This window comes from Tachypleus tridentatus, chromosome 6, assembly GCF_004210375.1.
Source record: "Tachypleus tridentatus isolate NWPU-2018 chromosome 6, ASM421037v1, whole genome shotgun sequence".
NCBI classification, from domain to species: domain Eukaryota; kingdom Metazoa; phylum Arthropoda; class Merostomata; order Xiphosura; family Limulidae; genus Tachypleus; species Tachypleus tridentatus.
The window spans coordinates 109,097,653-109,123,015 of NC_134830.1; the positions used below are offsets into that span (position 1 = coordinate 109,097,653).

General features: G+C 34.3%; 2 protein-coding genes across 3 annotated transcripts in view; both read left to right on the plus strand.

The window, feature by feature from the left end:
- The window catches only part of LOC143253278 (uncharacterized), a 37,336-nt gene extending 32,991 nt beyond the window's left edge, over positions 1–4,345 (plus strand). For both annotated transcript variants that reach the window (XM_076506878.1, XM_076506879.1), the window contains exon 5: positions 1,330–4,345. In XM_076506878.1, the coding sequence (XP_076362993.1) occupies positions 1,330–1,378 (49 nt within the window). In that variant the 3' untranslated portion in view covers positions 1,379–4,345. The remainder of the gene's footprint in view (positions 1–1,329) is intronic.
- A 9,089-nt stretch (positions 4,346–13,434) lies between these two features.
- On the plus strand, positions 13,435–23,922 carry LOC143253280 (caveolin-1-like). The gene is made up of 2 exons (XM_076506889.1): positions 13,435–13,767; positions 19,799–23,922. Exons 1-2 carry the CDS (start codon positions 13,711–13,713, stop codon positions 20,144–20,146), a joined length of 405 nt encoding a protein of 134 aa, XP_076363004.1. The 5' UTR covers positions 13,435–13,710; the 3' UTR covers positions 20,147–23,922.
- Positions 23,923–25,363: the final 1,441 nt, after the last annotated feature.

Sequence of the window (25,363 nt, forward strand, 5' to 3'; positions counted from 1 at the left end):
AATAATGCTGTTGTATTAAGCAGTTTGGCATAGATGAAACAAAGTTTACTAAGCAGAATATTATATGGAGTTGCTGCATTTAAATTAAAGAAATGTAAAAACGTGAAATGGGTATAAACACCTTGTTTTAGTGACTAATAGTAGTCTAATATCTCGAGTCCTCTTTCTTCATCGAACTAGTGATAAAATGACGTTAAAATAGTAAAATTTTAAAATTAAAGTATGAATAATTACAAGTCCAACTGTTTTCATTTGCCTCTATTTCACTTATTTTTATTTCTATAATAGTATAAACTACATATTTTACTATCAACCACATCATTAACAAATTATCGGGTACACTGTAACCAATAAATGGTGTACTATTTTATTTCAATTGCAGGTGAATTCATTTTTGCATATGATTGCTGATTTTTAGGTGCCTGTATAAGAAATATACTGTTATGGGTTTTTTTGGAGAGTGGTATTTCTTGTTTGTATATATTTGCTTAAATTGCACATATATATATATCCTCTGACACCTGTGATTATTTTCTTTCACACATTATGTTAGCTTTTAAGTGTTGAAAATGCATGAAGCACATTTAAACTTGTAGATATTTAGGCACCTGTTGGAATTTTTTATTGAAATGTAATGATGTTACATTATTTATAAGACAAGGAAAGGTGAAGAACTAACTTGTTTCTTTGCATGTTTATTTATTTAAAAGTAATTATATTTAAAGTTAACATCATAACAGTTGTAATTTTTCACTCATATTAATGTAAAAATTCTGCTGTGCTATTAGACAATACGAATATTGGGTTCCCAGGTGAGCGAGCATGCATACACGCATGGATTGACTGACATGAATTCTTCTTTTATTTCTAATAAATAGCATAATTATCCCCCACCCTAAACACCAATGTGTGTGTGCAATGAAGCATAGTTAAGTATTTGTCTCTTATCTAAATTATGTACCTGATTTACTTTTAGATAAGTTATGATATCAAGTAGAATACAAACAATAACTGGAACTTAACACACTGTACTTCAGCTGTATGTTTTTTAGTGTTCACCTAAATGTAACGTCCTAAAGCATTGAAACATTAAAACTGTATTAATAAAACAAAGCAGTTTATTTCTTTGGCTTTCAAAGCCTGTAGACTTTTGTGTATAAGTGTATAAATATCATTTGGTTTATAGTTCTGAGTCATTTAAAAAATGCATGATTAGTAATGAGTTGTGAAAAGGAAAATAAATAAATTGAATTAAAATTTTGAATCTTTGCTGAAGTTAAAACTCACTTTTAATCCATTCATTTTTATCGAATGACTTGTCTGTTTCAGTATGAAAATGGTGAAAAAACCCAGAAGAAAGATGATTCAGAATATTTAAAGATACATGCCAAAGTTCATGCACAGATGATTTTGTAGGAATGTGCTGGTTGGTTATATATATAAAGCAGCAATTTGACTGTCAGTAATGACAAAGTCATTCATGTTGAATTGTATAAACTCAAACAGATAGAGAACCAATGGTGAGCCAACATTGTATGGTGATTGGATTTTGACATACTGCCGATGTTGATAAAACTACATTAACTCAAATTAAGCTCTCTGACGTTTAAATGATTATTGTGTAGCAGGTAAAAGTTAATAAATGGCCAAAACTTGGTTAATGTATGAATATGTCTTTAGACTCATGCTCTGGTAATGTCAATCAATTAAAATTTCAGTTTATAAAAAACTATGTATGTAAAGAGTTTTGTGAAAAAGTCTTTTCTTTCCCTCTTCTTCTTATTGTCATTATTATTATTATTACAATACTTTCATCTTACCAAGTGACAAAAAGTATAAAACAAAACTACAGAAGAACTTTTAAAATTGGCTGTTTGAGTTGGAAGCATGAGAAGTACTAAGGTCATTATTAAACCATCTAGCTGTTCTTAACGTATTATTTATAATGCAATCAGTTAACACTTTTCGCGACCCAGCATGGCCAGGTGGGTTAAAGCCTCCGATTTGTAATCCGAGGGTTGCAGGTTCAAATCCCGATCGCACCAAACATGCAAGCTCTTTCAGCCATAGGATCACTTTAATGTGACAGTCAATCCCACTATTCATTGGTGAAAGAGTAGCCCAAGAGTTGTTGGTGGGTGGTGATGACTAGCTGCCTTCCCTCTAGTCTTACACTGCTAAATTAGGAATAGTTAGTGCAGCTAACCCTCAAGTGAATAGCTTTGTGCAAAATTCAAAACAAACACACACTTTTTATTTACAGTTAACTGTAGAGGTCACTGTTTTGTACCACCCAATGTCTTGTTGTATGGAGTGCATGTGCCAATTATTACTACTGCAAATTAATAATGTACCTAAAGTTTTGTTATAAAAATAAGCATATGGGTGGTGGGGTTAAAGGTTGTCACAGGTCATTATTAGTAACATATAATGACTATGTTTAAGATCATTATGACAATGTATACTCACAGTAAGTGTAGGCTGTTCATGTGTTAGAGTTCTGGATTTTAGAGCTGGCAAGCCAAATTGAAATTTGTGCAATACCACTAAACCTTTCCTATGGGTGAGTTATAAGAGGTAAGGTCTAATTCCATTATTTAGTATAACAAAAGTAACCTATGAGAATCAAGACAAGTAATGGTAGGTAAAATTTTATTTACATTTTACGTAATAGCAGCATTCCATAAATGCTTAATAATGCAACACTCAGCAAAAAGGATCAATGTTAGTCTAATAGTCCAAAAGCAAATGTGGGTAAACTTTAAACCAATCTTGATCAGCTGTCTGAATAATTAATATTAAAATTCAGAACAGGTTGGCTTTATGTTAGCTATAGCCATTCAGCCATTATTCTGTCAGCACTGAAATAATGAGTAAAAAAAGGAAAAAGGTTAAACATATACATATTATCTAGATCATTTAATATTTAAAGACTTTTATATATTTAACTTCAAATAGTGTATATATATTTTTTTTTCTACTGCAGCATATTCATTTAAAAATTTTGAATTGTGTTAATGAACCAGTAATTAGAACCTTTATAATTAAGTTGAGGAAATTTTATATAGGTGATAGGGTAAGCCAAACACAAATACTAGTTTTATGTATTTCTTTTTTTTTCAGCTTATTAATAGAGATTTCTTGTATCCATCTTTTGTACATCATTGAGTCACTGTTTCACATGAATGTTTATTTATCAGTTCATGAAAGTTTATGTTATTGTAGAAAATGCATAGAGCTGCAAAATAAGATGTTTTAGTGGCATCCATCTTTACAACAGTATTAATAGAGAAAGTGTTAAGAATGTTAAAATAAATATTTTTTCAATAAAACTTAAATGTATATGCAAAAACATATGAAAATATGAGAAAATATTTTCTCAACCCAAACGAGCCGTTTTTGCATATATATTTCTCTACAAGTGGGTTTTCTCGACATCACTGAAAACTTAAATGTGTTGTATTAATTTGACTAAGCATTTTCATTCTGTTTGTAGCATACATATTTTATGTATAAGTTAGTTTGAAAACTTGTGATTATGTTTATATTATGTCAGTCAGTTTAATTTTGATAACGTTAGAAATCTACAATCTTGTATTTCATACATCGTATGATTAGCTCTTCCATAAATAGGTGTAACTGGATCAGACGTGAAGTTTTACAAATGCCTGTAGAGCACTTACAGAAATTTATGGCCACTAGATCACAGTTGATTTTTTTATTATTTATATACGTATTAACAGTAAAAGGTAAAAACATTCCAAAAAGTAATGTTGTGAAGCATTTACATGTCACATGTTAAGAGAATTGGTAGATGCGCTCTATAAATGTAGAATCCAGAAAAAAGAGATTGAGGGGAAAAATCTATCGTAAGGACACAGAAAACTGCACAAAGAAGTAAAAAGGTGTTTTTATAAAACATTTACAGTAGCAACTAAAATAAGCCTAAGCCAATTATTGAAACCATGTAAACTGAGTTAATAATTAAGCTGTTAGTGTTATTAATACAGTTTCGAATTAATGGCTTCCCCTTATACACTTTCCATTATTGTTCAACACTTGCTATTAAACTCTACTGCATAGGTTTTGTTGTTATTTTTTTAATACGTTTTCACCTGTTTGTGTAACTATCTTTGTCTTGCAGGGTTTAGGCGTATATGTGACAATAAAAAATAAAATGCGTATTTCGGAATTTGCCATTTTATATCATTCCTAAAATATAGGACTTACTTATTTTGCTTTTAAATCTGTTTGTGTAATTTTCTTTATCTTTTTGAACAAAATAAATTTAGAAGTGTTAAATATGATAATCTCAATATAATTTATTGGATTAATTAGATCGCAATAAGAGCAATAATATATATTTTTATCAAGTTTTCCTCTATATAGTGTTTCAACAGAAATGCTATTGTTGTGACATCTTTCGTTAGCACTTTCTTTTCAATTATCTACAGATAATAATTTAACGTCTTGTCCGCGTAATAGTTACGAATTATTTTTATTTCTCCCTTCAATGTGTCTACCAGCTTAAATACTTGTAGACTGTCATAAATTGTTGTAGGTCTTTGTTATGACCTTCACAGCGTTTTGTACAACTCTGAGACTAACGTAAAATAATGATCTTACATGTGTGACTTCTTGGTTGCAAAGAAAACGTACTGAAAAACCAACGAGATAATGTTTGTTTTCTATCAGGTCTTTCTTTATCCCATGGTGCTTTGTGTTTCCAATAAGTTGAATGTAACAGCATGTTACCTACACTGTGTGTTGTACGTTGGTGCCAATGAGGCCCTAATTTTTCTCGTTTTTTATTTACGTAATTAGGTTTTTCATAATTTTAGTAATTCTTTTTTCTCGAATTCTCAGTTAACACTAAAACATTTTGAAATTTTCTCAGCTCGTGAATAACTACTCGCAGGTTGATTGGATTTACGATACACAAAGCCTTGGCTTGAAACTATATATCAGTCATTTAAGAGATGTAACGCATAGATATTAAACGCTGTATGGTTAATTCGTAAAGTATTTAAATTATCTGGTTTTTGTTATTCACTTATCGCTACATATCATACCTGAATTATTTTCATCAAATTTGCCCAACTGTAGCATATTTTAAGATTTTTAAAATTTATAATACAATATAACTGTTCTAACTGCGCCCAACCCTCTATTCTCTCTACAGTGCAAAAACAATCACAACTTCACATACCACCCAACTTCTTATTAAATTATCTACTTAGTTCAAGTTGATAAAAAGCTCACATTATCTATCGCGAATAAAAGAAATGTCTTGCGTACATTTGTTCAGTCACCACTTGTAATATTACGATACTGCTAAATGAGAGACCTTACTAACATGATATAATAATGTTTCTTCGAGTAAGTAATTCATCAAAATAACACGTATTTTTAAGTTTTTCTCTCCTTATAAACCATTTATTGTAACGTTTTTTAATACATTACATTGTTTGTCATTGTACATGATAGCAGAAATTAAAAAATTCTATGTGGTATTTGTAGGAATACGGTATAATTAGTGTTCTAAAGTACTGTTGAATATTAGTGTATTAGATTTTACGATTTTAACAATTTATATGTCATATATATTGTGAAATGCATCGTAAAAACAATATATTTACCATGTAAACTTTGGCATCCCAGTTAAAATAAAAATTATTGAAATATTTCTTTTGTCCAGCTCCTCAGTATTTCAATCACTTTTTTAATTTCCATAAAGACTTAATTAAAGTTAGGACACAGTTAAATTATTTCAATCCAAAAACGTAAGAGACAAAGACTTTAAGACTAATTGTTTTGACTGATTTAATGCCTCATGATAAGAACAATACAATTTCGTTGTATTTTCCTTTTCTAACTTCATTTAATTATCACTCACTTATAGTGTACTAGCAGTGAAATTGTGTTTATAAAATATTGTATCATAAACTCAAAATTATATATATCAGGCTTTTTCTCATGGACTGGATCGTAATTAGAAAATCATAGTAACAATGTCACAGCAAGCCTGCATTTATTTTGTATTATTAATTCATAACTAAAACATTATTCAAAAGATGGTATGTTAGTGTACGTTGTTGAAAAATGCTGTAGCAGCAAACGGTACTGGAGTAACTTTATTAGGATGGTAGTTAGAGTACTCGCTTGGTGTTCTTAGATCTATATAATACCAATGAAATAATAAAACTTATAATTGCCACTGGATAAACTGGTAACGAACGTGGATCCTTGTTTGTCATAATGTAAGGTTGTGTCAGATGGAGTTGTTTGAAACTCTTATTACCCAAACACTAGTGAAGTAGTCCTTCAGCTTCGTTGGTAGAACGCTTCTCTGGTGTAAAGGTAGGCTCGGTTTCGATCTCTAACTGATGGAATCATCGCCTTAAAATTTCCGTTCAATGTGGAGCTGTCTAATAGCGCAGATAGCCCTCGTGTAGCTTTGCGCGAAATTCCAAAACAAACAAGCAAACTAATAACCAGCCATTTGTGTGTGTGTGTGAGAGTGAGATAGAAAGAAACAAAAAGATTGCGGTAATATGAGTTGTTATAACGTGTATTACAAGCAAATTTTAGTGGTTTAGTTCAACTGGTAGGACACATGCCTGGTGTACTAACAGTCTCATCTTTAAATACGAGCTAAGTAAATAATAAAAATAGAAATTACCGTAATATAAACTGCTTGTTTTTCATAATGGAAGAATGTGATAGTTTGGGTTAAAAAGTGTTTTACATCTTAGGAGATAGCTCATTTGGTAGTGTATTCGTTTGGCCTCTAAACGATATTAAAATAAATTCCAACTTATGATCGAAATAATAAAAATTCTAAAACAGAAAATACTGAACAATTGAAATGAACTTAGTAAACTGTTCAATTAAGAGTTATAAAACTAAATTTCAAATTTAAAAACTTAATCACTTTTGAAATATAGACCTTTAAATTGTATAGAATCTGTTTCGTCAGAGTGGAGAAATGCATGATATTTGTTTAAATTTTCAATATATTTAGTCCAAGAATGTCAGAGACAAATCTCAATTGAATGTCTTAGCAAGACAAATATTTCCATCACGTATAAAATATTTTGAAGAAGCTTATCAAGATGCAACGAGACAACCATATGGTTACTTATTGATTTGTAACCTCAAACGCCTGAAGAGATTCGTCTGAGGACCGGATTTTTTCCTGAAAATAACGTTAGAGTGCAGTACCAAAGTAAGTTAAAAGTGTTATTTAACCGAATGTATGCTCAGGAACCTGAGCTAGCCACCGAGCAAGTCAGACGTGCCAATATGCTATTCAGAACGAAACGTTCATCCTCGCCAGTCAGGCCGTTAGTGCCGCCTGTAATCGTCGACGGCTTACCGCCGAACCTCACGCCGTACCAAGTCGCCATGTTGATCGCCCGAGCCAAGCCTGGGGCAACCATCGAACCGTCCAGGACCCGTATTTTACGCCGGGGAGGAATCCTCATCCAACCAGCCACTACTGCAGACCAAACCTATCTGTGCCAGCCATGGAACACTGAATTTAAAGTAAGTTGTTCCCCTACGAAAAGTCCAGTCAATCTTTATTCTGTATTCCTCAGGGGCGTCGACCCATCAATTCAACCAGAAGAAATTAGACAAACCATAGAACCCCAAATACAAGCCAAGGTATACGCAGTTCATCGAATTTATTCTAAGAACAGTAATCATCCCACACACTTCATGAAGATAGTGACAACATCGAAGTACAGTGCCGACTGTATTTTACGAGATGGCTGCTATTATCATATATTTCATTTTAGAGCCGAACGCCCACATCGACGACCACTCAAGAATGGTTCAAACCAAGCACCCAGATATCGCAAACAACCAACGGAAATCTTCCAACAGGAAAATACCAAAATACCGCCGAGTCCAGACCGTATTAGAAGAAACATGAAGACGGATTCAGACAACCCGACTCAGAAGAAGACAACACCCATTGTTAGCAACACGCCAAATTCGAGTAGTTCAAGAAAGAAAAAGGACAGTTCCTGCCAGACTTCAATCCTAGTTCCGCAGAATTCAACAACCAGCCAGACTCAAACCATTACGAAGATAACCATCGACGCGACAGCACAAACTGAAAATCAATCTACCTCCACGCAGAAAACTCAAACCAAAATCTCGAGAAGAAACAAAGCATCACAGACCAGCGAAGAAAAACTCACCGAAGAACAGCCAGTAGTTCTACCACGAAGACCACGTTTCTCAGTTGCACCATTGGGCTTCAAGTGTGGAAACAAGTTCATGATGAAGTTACCACCCGATCTACAAGACTGCAGCTAAAAAGTTTCCACGTACACCATCAACGTAGTTCATCAGTTTTTTTTTTGTTTTTTTAATTTTGTGTTGTTGTTTTTTTTCTTTCCCAGCTACTTCCGGGCACGGTCTGGGTAGATTATTCGGCGCCCAGGCCGTGAAAGTGGGTTTTCTCGGGGCACTCCCGTTTCCCCCCACAGCAAAACCTCTGGCATCGGACCTGTAGGTCCCAGCCTCATTCTGAAAAGGGCCGTTTTCCCAGTCAAGGGTATCTAATCAATTACAGTAAATTTTAAACCAATTCGCCAGCCGCCAGTGTACTCCATCCTCGAGCCAAAGTCTGGCTCACTTCACTTTCGCTGCTTTCGTCCAGTTCTCCCGTCCTTCCTCTCACTCACAAATACACCACTACATTTTTTTTGAAATGTTAAAAATAAAGTAAAAATTCCACGGATATCTTAAAACATTTCTCATGTAAGGGGACGAAGAGGAACTACAAAGTTCCTGAACACCCCAGTTGGGGAGAGAACTCTTTTGATTTCCTCTCTCTCTAAACTGAACCCCTGCCACGTTAGTTTAGTTTAGTTTAGTATGTATGCTCATTTATTATCATGGCTGCAATAGTGATATAACTAGAAGGATTTTATTTAAAGAACGGACCATATGTATTTAAAGAACTTGGATTCAAATGTTTAGTTACTGGGCATATAAACATGTTTTTGTTTAAACAACCGTTTTCAGATGCTGATTGTCATCAATGTTATTGGGTGTCATAAAACGTTTATAACATTCTCAGAAATCAGATATTGTCAGCTAACCCTGCCTGTGGAGTGTGGCTAGTTTGTTGAAAGAGATATTTACGACCGTTTATACAAAAGGGAGGAAGAAAACCTAGATATTGGGAAATCTGTTTAAAATTCTTTGTTACAATCTGGAATTGTTTGGATGCCCCATGGTTGATCAACTTCCATAATCGAATTTGTCATGCCCATTTCATGTGAACAATTAATTATCATTGTAGTATGAGGAAAGTTGATATCATATCTAAGTTACTTTAAAAATAAACGTTTTTTTATATGTTATACTCACAGTCTCTTTTCATTTATCCATCATGACACTTAGAATCAAACATCAGGATTTGTTACGTGCATTACCTGAAGTAACAGGTAAATAGATTAAAGGAATAATTGCAGGGGCTTCAAATATCTTGAGTATTTGTGAATGTGCTTTAAAAGTTTTAAAAGGAAATGTTTCCGAGACGAACATACAAAAGCAAAAACTTAGATGATACAAGCCATTATTGAGAGAGTTAGCTGATAAAACATATATTAAACGGTAAAGAATATTGCTAATACAGAAAAGAGGGGTTTTTACCATTACTTATAGCTCCAATACTTTCATTATTTGATGATTTGGCTGGACGAGTTATTGGTAAACGTGCTGAAATCTAAAAAAAAACATGTGGCAAAACGAATGGTTCTCGTTCCAGAAGAACTGGTACATTTTCCTTATTAATCCAAAGTTTATGAAAGGCCTGTACATAAAATATTAAATTCTATAGATAACCACATGAAGTCAGTCATACAAAATGGTACATAACTTTTATATTATAAACCAATTCCAACAACGTTTTTAAACCTTTCATTCACAAGACATCGAATTCATTAAAATTAAAATTAAAAAGTCAACTCGCGAAAATTTAGAGATCGTCGACAGCACTCCTCAAAAATATAAAATGAAAGCTGGAATTCTACTAAACTTGATATCTAATGTGTGATGATCGTACAGAATTAGTGATTATTGGAAGATCCATCCCAAACAGTAACAAAATCGACCTAATCAACGATGTGTTACAAAAACGAATGAATTTTAACCCTATAGAAGGGAAAGAATTTGCAGGAAAATTATTATATATGAATATTCTTTGGAATTGTGGACAAATGGAAATATATGAAACATGATGCACGTGATAAAAGGCCTAAATGTACTGTATCTATTTGGGATCATTTTAATAAAATATTATTGTATCATTTATTCAAATGTGTTTTGATTGTCATCATGGCTATTGTCAGCCTTTTACGCTTAGTAATGTCTTGAGTCATCTAAGAATTAATACTGTATATTATAAAGGTCAGACTATTATTACTGTTAGAAACAAAGTTGATGTACAAAATTAAGTAAAAGTAGACAGTGTAGAAAATAATTTACAGTAAACCACTACAATCTATTGTATTGACAACCCTAAACATCCTGCTAGTTTTGAAGTGCAGCCATTATTTAGATCTGGGAAAGCACTAAATAAACCCGTAGCTCAAAATCAGATTAAAGACTGGTTAATTAAGTCTACGGGATACAAACACTCTACACAAACCAATAAAATATAATTTTTCGAGAAACCGAGGTATTCTCTCATGGATCAAAGAACAATAGCAGGCTAATTTGGTGGATCTCTCAAGCTTAAGTCAATATAACAATAAGTTAAAGTATTTACTGTTTTTATCCAATCCAGAGCAAGAAAAGTACAGCACTTGTAAAAATATTTCAAACATATTTTAAAACAGGATCTAAAACCTTATAAACTTCAAACCCATGCTAGGACAGAGTTTACTAATTGCTTCTTTCAACGATAACTCAATGAACATGACATTCACTTGAGTAGTACACATAAAATAAAAGCATCAACAGTACAAAGATTTAATTGCAATCATAAAATTAAAATGTTGCGCGACTTTACACACCATGGAACCTATAGATACTTCACTGTATTGAATCACCTGGTCAGTGCCTATAATCAGTCTATAATCGCAGCATTAAAATGAAACCAATAGATCTCTCTAATCAGTCTTTGGTGCGGAAAACACTTTACTAACCACCCAATAAAGTAAAATTCCAGTTTAAGATAAACAATCATGTAAACATTAGAAGAGTGACGCGTCAGTTTAACAAAGATTATATTCCTGAATGGACAGAAGAATTATTTACGACTTACCAGAGAATATAGAGAGAAGTTCGCTAGTGTATAAACTGCAAGACTATCTTGGAGAAATCTCAAATGGAACTTTTCATAAATCTGAACTAAAAAAGTTATAAAATCTCTAGATGACATCTACGCTGTAAAAGAAGTATTACGTGAATGAGAAAGGGGCAAAAAATCAAACAATATTTCTTACAATTGAAAAGATATTCTGATAAATTCAATAGTTAGATCCCTCAAACAGATCTAAATCAACTGTCATCATGAAATGTTACGTACGCTTGTTTTTGGAATTAAGTGCAAAGCTACACACCGTCAACTCTTGGGCTACTCCTTTAACAACAAATAGTGGGATTTATCGTTACATTATAACGCCCTCACGCCCTAACCACTTGGCCGTGTCTGGCATCATTATGATAGTCAAACCAGTGTTTTAGCTGAACATTTTGTTGATAAAGACTGTGTAACTGATAGTGTAAATGAAAAATACAAAGAAGCCCTATTAATTTCAAGGAATAAACCACCATTGAACAAAATATCACACTAGATTTTTTTAATTATTACTGTTCGTATTTAATTAATATAGGAGCAATTTACACGTGCTTTAAATAGTATGATTTTTACGTTTGCATATACTTTCAATTTCATAATGCACAATATAATTTTAAAACACTTATGAAATATTTTGTATAAGCATAAATCAGTTCTAAAAGCAACCTTTACACTCGAAGCATTTATGATACTATTATTTTTACAGATGTTTCGCCTTTGCTACTTCTTCAAAGCTACTTTATAAACCTGTTTGATACTATGATATTCATTAAATTATAAAACTCTGTGATTTTCTATTTCTTGAGGCTCTAATAACGTATGTCTAACAATATATCGAAAATAGGTAGCCCTGTCTGCACTGAACCTTTCATACAATCTATGTTATGGCGATGCCAAGAAATGAAGGTCGGAGAAGGCACAATCAAGTAATAAAACTACAAACAAATTCTGTGACCACTTTTTGTCAATTACAAAAAGTGGCGTTATATTTAAGTGTAATTTTTCTTATTCTGATTGCATTTTCTTATTTGTCAAGTATTTGTTGGTAGTCTGCTGTAATACATTTGATGGCCTGGCATGGCCGAGCGCGTAAGGCGTGCGACTCATAATCCAAGGGTCGCGGGTTCGCGCCCGCGTCGCGCTAAACATGCTCGCCCTCCCAGCCGTGGGGGCGTTATAATGTTACGGTCAATCCCACTATTCGTTGGTAAAAGAGTAGCCCAAGAGTTGGCGGTGGGTAGTGATGACTAGCTACCTTTCCTCTAGTCTTACACTGCTAAATTAGGGACGGCTAGCACAGATAGCCCTCGAGTAGCTTTGTGCGAAATTCCAAAAACAAACAAACGTAATACATTTGACACGGTTGTTTTGTTAATAAAAATGCATAGATGTGTTTGAACAAATGAAATATGAGTCAGGTTACACCACAGAATGTGCCCATAACCGTTTTACTTCCATAATGCACGATCTGGTGAGGTATTACAAGAACCAAGAAAAAAGTGAAAATATGGGTGATGTAATTATTTTTCCGTCACTAGTTAACGTGCTCTGGCAGTTAATTTCATGACAGACATAACGCGTTTTAATAAAATATATAATAAGACACGTAACACATTTGATGGTAACCTTATTTCAATAATCATTTTATATCAAACAATTAAGTATAAAACGTGGTAATATGTAAAAATGGTGTCTCTGTAACTGCTAAGGGTTCTTATTTTTGGTCAACAGTGAAACGATCACAATACGTTGTGGCTGTTAAAGAACAAACAACCAGAATGTGTCCTGGTTAAGATGAAATAACACAAGTCGAAAATGTATTTCACTTTGTGTACTTCATTTTTTGGCTGCTGTGCGCAAACTAAAATGCATTGGTAATTTTAAGGTAAGCAAAAGGAAGGGGGATAAAAAAAACTAATTTATACTCGTTGTTGGTTGTTTTGAAAAATCCACTGGCCTTTATTGGTATTTTTTTTCACGAAATATTTTGGAAACCAGCTGAAGCTCGTTCAATCCAGAATTAGGAAAATCAATAAATATTGTAAGCAGAATCTTGCGTGCAAATATTTGTGTTTATATCAAGAGAAAGTCTGTATGCTCATACTCCTTCAAAGTGTATACATGTTTTGTTTCTATAGAAACGGTTCAATACTACGTTCCTGAAACTAAATCTGACAATTTGCGAGAGTTTTAAGGCTGTCGAAGTTAATGTAGTAGAATGAAACAGCTTACGTGAATCGCGTAATGGGAAAAGTTATCTTTGCTGCCGAAACCGACTAAAACAAAACTTCATAAAGCCTCAATCTTGCGCTTATCGTTTTTGACCAACGACAATTGTTCGACTGTAAGCGTATAGCCTCAGCCGTTAAAACAACTGACGAAAAATGGGAGGTTTAAACATAAATAATCGAGATCCGAATATCTTGAATGAGTACCTACAGGTAAGAATCCAAACTGTTTTCAGACCGTTTTATGTTTTTCTGTGTTAAGTACTGGAAAGATAAGAACAAAAATTTATAAATCTGTGTTATTCTGTCAATTATTTTTTGTTTTATATCACCAATTTATACAATTAGCAGAGTGCTCAATGAAATGTTCACCCCAACCCTACAATAGCATTTTTTATTAAATATTTTTTAAAAATAAAGTTTTCTGTCTGGCTCCTTTATTTGTTGTTGTTTTTTTCTTGAATGTTCCTAATCTACATTTCGTTTTTCACATTATTCATAGATTTTATCAACATAGTTATTTGGTAACCACAGTAAAGAAATATGAATTTTCGATAAAATACATAAATTTATAAATTTATTAGATGAGAGTTAGATCCACGAAAAACATGAACACTGCATAGCTTTAAAAGTTGGTCTAGAAGATTGTTTCCAGGTGAAAAGTTTAGTTTTCTTCGACATTTGTGAAAACTGTGAAAAAACAAACGAAAATAAAATCACAACACAAAGTTTGTTTAGACAATGCCACACAATGTGCTATCTATACTCTACCCACATGGAAAATCGAATCCCTGATTTTAGTGTTTTAAGTGCATAAATTTACTGTTGAACCACGGGGTAACAGAGAAATTAAGGCAAAAGTGTATGACCATAAGTGTTTAGTAGGAACAACTTTTCTCTCTCTCTCTTTTTTCCAGCTAGAATAATCGGCTTCTAACCTTGCAATCTAACGAAGTGTCCTGAATACTTAGAATAGATATATAAAAAAAAGAATTTACAAAACAACAGAAAGAAAATCAGAAACGAATACCACTGGAGACTGGGTATTTTAATAAATATAACATACTATAAGTTTAACTAAAGCTTTCGTTTTCAATTATTAGACATACTCCAGTTATACAATATTATTCTTTATTATCGCAAAGCCTGCGAGTTGTCTACTATGCCCACTGAAGGAATCGAACCACTGCTATTAGCGTTGCAAATCCGAAAATTTATCGCTGTCCCAGCGTGAAACCGGTTGTATAGCGTTTAATATCTTATATTAAATATTGCCTATGCAAATCAGTAAGTCATGTATGAATCACGGCCGATGTAAAAAGACAGTGGAACGCCATGTATTAGGAGCACATTTTTACGCTGCTTGGTATTACGTGAATAGTGTGATGACACAGAAAATTGATTTATATAACAGCCTTTTCCGACTTAACATATTCATAAATTCAAATGATAAAGGCATCTTCAGGTGGAGGGTTTAGAATTTCCAAGACGGAAATTTCCAGTGCACTTAATGACACATGAAAATCAAGTATTATGGGTCAACATGGGCAATCTAGACTGTTGGAAAACAAAGTTCGATGATTGTAATAAGCAAGAATCCACCTGTTAATAATAACACAATTAACGTGTTTGTCAACATTAAACAATATAATATTATCAGAGAAAAATGGTATTTTGTATATCACAGATAAAATATAAAAAATAGGCCCGAAATAAAAAACTTCTCGCATAAAAGACAGAGAGATAAAATTAGGGTAGCAGCTACAATAACTTCAAGCCAAATATATCTTTGTACGAAAAATTTATTTGTTTGTTTTTAATTTCGCGCAAAGCTACACGAGGACTATCTGCGCTAGCCGTCCCTAATTTAGCAGTGTAAGACTAGAGGGAAGGCAGCTATTCATCACCATCTACCGCCAACCCTTAGGCTACTCTTTTACCAATGAATAGTTGAATTGACCATTACGTTATAACGCCCCCACGGCTAAAAGGGCGAGCATATTTAGTGCGACGGGGATTCGAATCCGCAATCCTCAGATTACGAGTCGAATGCCTTAATCCACCTGGCCATGCCGGGCCTTGTACGAAAGAAATTATGAAAATATGAGTCATCAACAACCCAGTATATCAGATTTAACCAACATACAGGAAGACCCAAACAGCAACGAAAATACATCTATCAGACTTTATTCTCAATCCTCATGTGCGGAGTGAAATTAAAACTAAACAAATTAAAAACAGTTGTGGATGCTCGACAATTAGCCCTATTTTTAGATATATACAACAGGTTCCATTTAAGTATAGCGCGATCGTTTAATGTACTTATTTTTAGAAAAAAAAAAATGTTTGTTTAGAAGTAAACACAAAGCTGCACAATGGGCTATATGGGCTTCTCCCACCACAAGTATCTAAACCACATTTTAGTGATTTAAGTCCGCAGACATGTCGCTGTGTCACTGGGTGGTTTTTAGTTTATTTCAGATTTGTTTACGTAATTGTTTTAAAATCATACCATGTGTAGCTTAATTGTCGTGAATTGGCGACTGTTGTGTTATTGCATTATATTACCAGAACCCTCAAAGTTTTCTCTCTGTTTTAATTAAATAATATTGCATTACAATACCTCTTAAGTGTGGAAAGTTTACTGTTTTGTGTCCAAAAGTTAGTTCAAGTTACTTAGTTATATAGATATGGTTAGTTAGAGAACGAGATCAAGACTGCGTGATTGTGAGTTAAACCATAAAAGCGCATAGTGGCGATTTTTAAATTGAAATTATTATAGATTGTATCGTAATAAGGTAGCATGAAGAAATAATCCTTTTGTCAAATTATATTCTTACGTAACTGAATCAGTTTGTATGGACTTACACTAAACTCAGGAGTTAGTTCCCCTTGGTAGACACAGCAGATAGCACGATGTGGTTTTGTTAAAATAAACACACACACACATATAACTTTAGTAATAAACATTACAACAAGCATTTATAAATATATTTGACTTGTTTTTGTTTTGTTTTTTTAAATATAATACTTTTAAACAAGTAGACTGTGTCTTGTTTGTTTATTATTGAAATTTTTCATCAACAAGTCACCGACACATACTGTAAAGAATCCGGCCCATACATAATACAATAATGAAATTGGCAAGCCAGCCAAGATTCTGAAGTTGTAAATGGCAGCAGATGTAAACAAAAAATGGACAATGTAAGCTTACATATGCACGGCTTAGGGTGGGAAAAATATTGTTGAGATTACAACCATGATATACAACCATGTTTACTGAATTTGATAATTGGATAGAAAGGTATGCTTGAACTTGGGCTGAAAGACAGCTATCCACTGGAGTTTGTTAAGCAACAACAAGAACTAGAGAGAGAAGTGTGTAAAAAAAGAAAGAATTAAGAGACTGAAAATAGAGAGGTTAATAGCACAAACTGAGATCATCAAGCTCATCCAAGAGAAAGATGAACGACCCAATAACGAGAAATTTGCCCAAACTTGGTAAACAGAAAGGCAATGTATATTCTTTCTTGATAAGGTATGAAGGTTTTGCACAAAGTAAGAAATGGAACAAAAGCGATTAGACAGTCTGTTTTAACCTCATTTTCACAGGAAAAGGCCAACAACGAAATATATGGAAATGTTAACCGGAAGATTCAATGGACTAGGAAAAGTTAAAAGTAGCTTTACTGAAATGATATGATTTAATAAAGAAGGTTTTAGTTAGAAGTTCAGAGGAATCAGAACTGACATTGGAGACATTGTATTTTAATTTGGGACATGTCTGCGATGACGAACTGACGTGGCCAAGTGCGAAAACAGTTTTGAAGAACTTATAGATCTAATAATGCATAAACAGTTTATGATGATATGCTCCTCTGAAGTGTCACTGTTCTTAAAAGGAAGAGTACCGAAAGATGTGGACGAGATCATCAAGCTGATAGAACAATATATGGAAGCCCATGGAGAGAGTATAACTGGCAAGTCCAAGAATATTCAGTCAAAGTCTAAACCAGGAGTGGCTGATCAAAACAGGAGGCCAAAGAAGGTGAGAACAAGTCAACAGAAAAAAGGCAAGAAGATATGCTAGATAGTTATGAAATGGGACACATTGCGAGTGAATTCAAGTCTTTTTCCAACAAGCAACAGCATAAATCTCAAAAACAACAACTGGAGCTACCTACAGATGTGGTGCCAAAAATAAAAGAGTGATGGTTACCATGGGTGTTGCTGCTGGAAGAAACACAAGGAATACAACTATCCATATTTAATACAAGAAGGAAGCACTAGCACCATGATTAAACAATGTATCATTGATGGTCAGCTCCAGTTAACAAATGGATCAGCAGTGCTAGTAGTGATTGGAACATGTGACAAACTTCGAGAGGTGCCAATAAACTATAAGATGCTAGTAGATTAAGGCTATGTCAGAGAAAAGAAAGTGAAGGTCGTATGATACACTGGGTGCAGCAGAGAGGACAAGTTTAGCACGTGATACCCAGATAATAGGTGAAGTGTGCTGATTGATGAAATAGCTAGAAATCTTTCCAAACGTGAAAGACCTTAATGTCATGTGTATGGAAGCAACTTTGTGATTGACAATATACCAGGTAGTATAAATGTGAAGGAACTAGACAGAAAGAAGACCGTTGAAGTGTCTACAGTCATCACAAGAACTCAAGAAAGAAAAAGCAAGCAAGGCATCAAGTCCATACAAGTCTTGAAAGTTTGTGTGAACTGAAAAAAGCATAGAAGAAAGACCCTTCATTGCAGAAATTTTGGAACAGTTCCAAGGGGAAGGTAAAATACGCAAAAAAAAGACTTAAAGAATAGAGAACCCTTCTAGAAGAGAGTGTTCAACAGATCATAGTACCAACAAAATATCAGACAGAATCACCAGCAACTTCCATTGGCCAAAAGTCATAGGAGGTGTGAGCAGATTTTGCAAATCATGTGACGTCTACCAAAGAACAGTACCTAGAGGGAAGGTAGCAAAGGTGTCACTGGGTGAGATGTCTCTCATAAAAGAGCCATTCAGCTGTAGACATATTTAGACCACTATTGCCTGTATACGACAAGGGCAACTGATACACGCTGACAGCAGTCGACTTTACAACACATTACCCAGAAGCCTTATTATTACCAAAAATCGATATGGAGTGAGTAGCAGAAGTCAATATGGAAGTGTTCTACAGAGCAGACTTTCCAAAAAACTCTGAGTGACAGAGGTTCACAGTTTACCTGAGAAATGATACAGGAGGTCTACAGACTCATCAATACTAGGCAACTCTTTACCACCACATACAACTCCAAGTATAATGGCGATTTCTAAAGTGAAATTGTCACAAATTGTACTGTAATAAGAGATAAGAGAATAATAATTCATCTTGTCAATTTATGTTATAAAGTAACTGAACCAGTCTGTGTGGACTTTGACGAAAAAGAGACGATTGTTAAAGACTCTAGTTATGATAACAAACAGTGTAACAAACATTTGATTTGTCTTAATATATCATTTTCAAATAAGTGAATTACGTGCTGCTTATTCATTGTTGATTAACAAGTCACAGATACCTTCTGTTAGGAATCAGGCCCACACCTCTATATAAAACTTGACAATTATTTTCGTATCCCAGTGTTTCTAATTTATACCAATAATTCAAGAGAATTTATGAAAACAACAACAACTTTTATTTGAGATGTATTTATTACCAACATAAATATACCTTTAATCTCGTTTTGAGATTATATTTGGTATCTGATACATTTTTTAGATAGTATTCGTTGTATATGAAATCAATCATACAAATAAGTGCTCACTATTATTGATCAAGGAAGATGTAGGGTGAATTATTAAGTCATTAAAGTTTCGAGGTTAAATTTTATTTTTCATTTTCTAAATTAGCAATTACTGGCCTAGATATATTATGTTTTATTATGTTGTTCATACAGGTGGAATATTGTGAGCTTGAAATTCTATGTATGTTCACATTTAAATTGTTATTTTTGGGCCTATTTTGCTATAACTTTACTTCCCAGGTGAGGCATGCGAAAAGAAATTAAGTGTGAAAAACAGTATACACTCTGTGTTTGCCTGTTGCTGTAGATTCTTTTTCTTGTCGTAGTAAAATACAATTTACCCTTTTCAGGTAGTATATTATATCACAGTTTACTTTTGCTGTCTGCTTTGAGCATATTATACGTGTAATTGTTCTGAATGTGAATATATATATTTTCATACTAGGTTGAATTTGATGATATCATTGCCGAACCGGAAGGTACCTACTCTGTTGACTGCGTGTGGAAAGCTGCTTATTTTCTCTTCACGGGAACAAAGAACTGCTGCTACAAGTTTCTCACTATTGTGTGCGCCTTTCCAATAGCCTTAGCAGTCGGATGTAGCTTCGCAATTCTGTCATTCCAACATATCTGGTGTATTGGCCCAGCTATTCGTCATTTCAGAATCAACTGTCACATTGTCCGAATGTACGTCCGAACCTGCTTGGATTCATGCCTTGCCCCCTTGCTGCATCGTAATGGGAAATATTTTCAGTCGAATCTCCATTACAAAAGGCCCTCTGCCGGAAGATGAAGTTATCTGAAATATAGATATTTTTGTGTGTGCAAGTTGAGAGATTTGGCAAAGTTAAACACAAGTCTAATGATCTTAAAACACGATTACAATAAACTAAAATTGTTTGGCTGCGTTTTTTCTGCACGATTAGAATGACAGGATGTGAGTTTTATAGTCGTGCTATACTGTTTTAACTACCGCATTTAAGATTTAAGAAATTTCAAAGTTTGTTTTGTTTTTTTTGGAATTTCGCACAAAGCTACTCGAGGGCTATCTGTGCTAGCCGTCCCTAATTTTGCAGTGTAAGACTAGAGGGAAGGCAGCTAGTCATCACCACCCACCGCCAACTCTTGGGCTACTCTTTTACCAACGAATAGTGGGATTGACCGTCACATTATACGCCCCTACGGCTGGGAGGGCGAGCATGTTTAGCGCGTCGCGGGCTCGAACCCGCGACCCTCGGATTACGAGTCGCACGCCTTACGCGCTTGGCCATGCCGGGCCAACAAATTTCAAAACATATCGTTAAAAATGATTTGGGTTGACCTAAGAAAAATAATGTATCGCTAAGTGCTGTTTGTAGTTTTGTTGTATCAAGTAAAAAAAAATGGCCTCGCGTCCTTTGCAATAATTTAGTAGAAAATGTTACTCGTAAAATATCTCAACTTGTATACAACGTTACAAAAATACAATAGCAACTACCAACGTGATTCTTTATTATTTAGCATTTGACAGTTCCACTGTGTTGAAGAGATTTGTATACACCTTTTACTCTGTGCACTTAATAGTATCCACTGAGAAGCTATATAAACTTACATATTTATTCATTCATTTCTTATTATAGTGTCAACATAAAGACGATTTGTAGTAATGTGTCTCGTGCAAGGAGACATAATTCAAACATCAACTTTGCTGTAGTGTCTGAAGTTGAGTAATCAAAATATTAATTATGAATTGGGTATGTGAGTTAACAGCTCTACCCTTCACCTTCTCTTTAATTTCAAAATTAAATTACTTATTTTACTTTCTTAGAACATATGAATTTACTTAATGGATGGAGTCTACAATACGATATTTAGGAGAATAACAATATTTTTTTCATAATCCTACTCAACAATTTAATCATTTACTTTTTCTCATCAACTGTTATTCATGCTGTACGACACCGTAGTTAAAAGTTAATAGCGTTATTTGTAAAAAACGAATAAACAAGGAAATCAAATCTTTATAAACGTACAAAACATTCAAACAAATAGGTTGTAATTCACTAGGCAAATAACCTCTACGTTTTATCTTCAGCTATTACTCGCCCGATACGATTTCACGCTTAAATATTCGATAATGTTGATGACGCATGAACAAACAAGGAAACTAAATCACTAAATGAAAATAACAATAATTTGTATACCAACATATTTTACTATAACACCGATATAAATATACTACATGGCCAAAAGTATGTGCACACCCGACCATCACATCCATCTGTGCTTGTTGAATATCTCATTCAAAAACCATGGGCATTAATATGGATTTGCTATCTCCTTAGCTGTTATAACAGCCTCCACTAGATTTTGGAACATAGCTGCGGGTCTTTGCTCCTATTCAGTCACAAGAGCATAAGTGAGGTCGAGTACTGATGTCGGGCGAAAAGGTCTGGCTCGCAATCGGCGTTCCAATTCATCCCAAAAGTGTTCGATTGGGTTGAGGTCAGGGTTCTGTGCAGGTCAGTCAAGTTATTTCACATCAATATCGGCAAACCATGTCTTTGTGGACCTTGCTTTGTGCACGGGGGCATTGTCATGTTGAAACCAAAACGGGCCTTACCCAAACTTGCCACAAAGTTGGAAGCACACAATTCTCTAGAATGTCATTGTATGCTATAAAATTGAGATTTCCCTTCGCTAGCACAAAGCATGAAAAACAGCCTCAGGCCATTATTCCCCCTCCACAAAACTTTACAGTTGGCACTATGCATTCACTCAGGTAACGTCCTCCTGGCATCCGCCAAACCCAAATTCGTACGTAAGACTGCTAAATAGTGAAGCGTGTTTCATCACACCAAAGAACGCGTTCCACTGTTCCAGAGTCAAATGGTGGTGTGCTTTACACCACTCCAGCCGACGCTTGGCATTACACATGGTGATCTTAGGTTTGTGTGCGGCTACTCGGCCATGGAAACACATTTCATGAAGATTCCGACTAACAGTTCTTGTGCTGATGTTGCTTCCAGAGGCAGTTAGGAACTCGGTAGTGAGTATTGCAACTGTGGACAGAGCTGTATGACTACATAAGTAAAGGAAGGAAGATTTTGTTTGTTTTGTTTTGAATTTTACGCAAAGCTACTCAAGGGCTATCTGCGTTAGCCGTCCCTAATTTAGCAGTGTAAGATTAGAGGGAAGGCAGCTAGTCATCACTACCCACCGGTGAAGCGCCAACTCTTGGGCTATTGTTTTAATGAACTAATTCAGGAGAAAAAATATACTGTGAAAAATTTAACGAATAAAAACAAATAGCGATCTACCACTAATCCTAAACATTAATTCGTTGTCTAATGCAGTTCATATACTATTGTGTCCGGCATGGCCAGGTAGTTAAGGCACTCGACTCGTAATCCACGGATTCAAATCCCCATCACACCAAACATCATCGCCCTGTCAGCCGTTGGAACGGTATAATGTGACGGTCAATTCCACTATTCGTTGGTAAAAGAGTAATACAAGAGTTAGCTAAATTAGGGACGGCTAGCGCAGATAGCCCGCGTGTAGTTGTGCGTGAAATTCTAAACAAACCAATCCTTCTTTTAGCGGGGCCATTTACCCTACATCAAGAACGTATGTTTCCACCATAAACTTCGGGAGAAATGTATATCGCTTCCCACACGCTAGTGTCCATATTATTATAAATATTATGTCATTGTATACTAGATAATACGCATTGCCTTTCTGATCAATGCTTGGAGCGGTTAAATGCAATTGATAAATACAACACTTACTGTAAAATGCAGTTTTAATGAGTCAGATAGAGCTATTTTTCCTTCTTTATCATCTATAGGGTTCAACAGAATCTCAAGAAGTGTATTTTTATAACTCAAAAAGGAACCACATCCCGTCTTTGTTATAACTATAAATGACATAATAAAACAGGAATTTTTTAAAACCTTCTGCTTTTCCATGACACTCATTTTAATTGATGAAAACTGCATTCAAAGCTAAGGTGGTCGTCTTATCTTGCTGTCCTTTATTTACTTAAAAATGAAGGATTAATTTTGTTTCAATGCTGGGGATCTGACGACTTAGTGCTCACTTTAAATATAACTATAGAAATTAAAATGGACAAATGGCGCCAGGACTTTTGTTGTTGAAACAGTAACAATAAAATATAAAGAGGAATTTCAAATGATTTCTGAAAGTATTTTAAAACAACACATTTAAGAATCTGTTACAAACTGGTTACTTCAGTTATGAAATTTCTTGTAGCAAGCCATGATTTGTTATAAAACGTTTCCAATATATGTTTTCAAGCCCAGGAACAGTTGTTTGAAGCTTAAAAGTTTTCTAATAGTTCATGTGAATTTTTATATTTGTCGAGTTTTATGAGTAACATAATCGCAGAAATAATTTTTCACTGTTGTTCTGGTTCATCTTTTATTTCATTATGTTTACTTAAATTGTACTTTTATTAAAAATGTTGTTTCTGTAAAATGTTCAACATGTTTATGCTGATGTAGTACCCTTTATTTACTGTTCATATTATAATTTAGTTTGGACGAGTCTCTTACTTATTATGTTACGTATGTTGACGTATTACTATTTTAAATAACAGTAAATTTGAAATGGAATTTAGAAGTTAATAAAATGTTAATATGTATCAAATCAGCGTTATTTGCCAACAAGATTGACACACACAATTTTCTTTTTTAACACATAAAAACAATATAATTTATAATAACGGTTATTTGTAATATTTGTAATATGTAACAGTTTTACAAACTCACAAACAATACTAAGTTTAATATCCAGTCTAGAACTGAATATTTCATCGACGATTCAGGTCCACGACGAGCAACTTAATTCTGAATTGATATTGTTGCACCTTGCCTAAGCTACCTAGGCTTGATTGGCCTCACACCGCTTACAACTTCACTTCTTAGTTCGAAGTTTCTGGTCCAATTCTGTAGTTTTCTGATTAATAGATGCTAATCATAATTATTGCTTCCTCGGCCTATAACCCACTGACTGTATGTGTTCAATAATATTCTTCTCTTCCATCTCTGACTAGAATATTTTTATAGAAATTACGCGAGTTTGAGAGAAATTTCAAGAGTATTTTAGCGCGCTTTCGTCAAACAAGTATTGTTGATTTTTATACTCAAGAACGTTCAACAAATTTCGAGAACAGGCTGGACTTACGCAATACAGTCAAGAATATACGTCACATGCAAAAAGAAAAATATACAGAAACAAGTGTAGGCACTAAAATTAATGTACAACAGCAAATCTGTTACATTACTTGGTAAATAAATACTGTGCTTTGAAAACAATACAATGAAAATAGAGATTTTTAAGTGACAACACAATTAACTATTGTAATTGTATGATTATTTATCTTTAGAAGTGAGACTAACATAGCCTTGCGGTTAGTGTATTAGATTGAGGAATAATGAGGGTCTTAAATTCAAAAAGTGATGCTGTGATCACGCTTTTCACTTTCAAATGTGGTTGCGCTAAAATAAAACGAATTCTTCTGTTTGGTTAAAAATATCCACTTCAGAAGGAGGATGCTTCTGAACCTTCGCATTTTTTCTGGTCTGCAGATCAAATTTCGGGATGACTGATCTATAGGAGTCTTTGAACTGACAGTTTAATTCGCTATGTGCATAAGATGTCGTCTACATGAACAAACAAATAAGCCCTATAGAAAGGCGTCTACTAAACAGAGAAGATTGAAAACAAACACCATATTTAACGTATGAATTTGAATTTCACGCGAAACTACTCCAGGACTATCTGTGCTAGCCGTCCCTAATTTTGCAGTGTAAGACTAGAGGGAAGGTAGCTAGTCATCACCACCCACCACCAACTCTTGGACTACTCTTTTACCAACGAATAGTGGGATTGACCGTCACATTATAACGTCCCCACGGTTGAAAGGGCGAGCATGTTTGGTGCGACCGGGATTCGAACCCGCGACCCTCAGTTTACGAATCGAACGCCTTAACCCACCTGGCCGTGC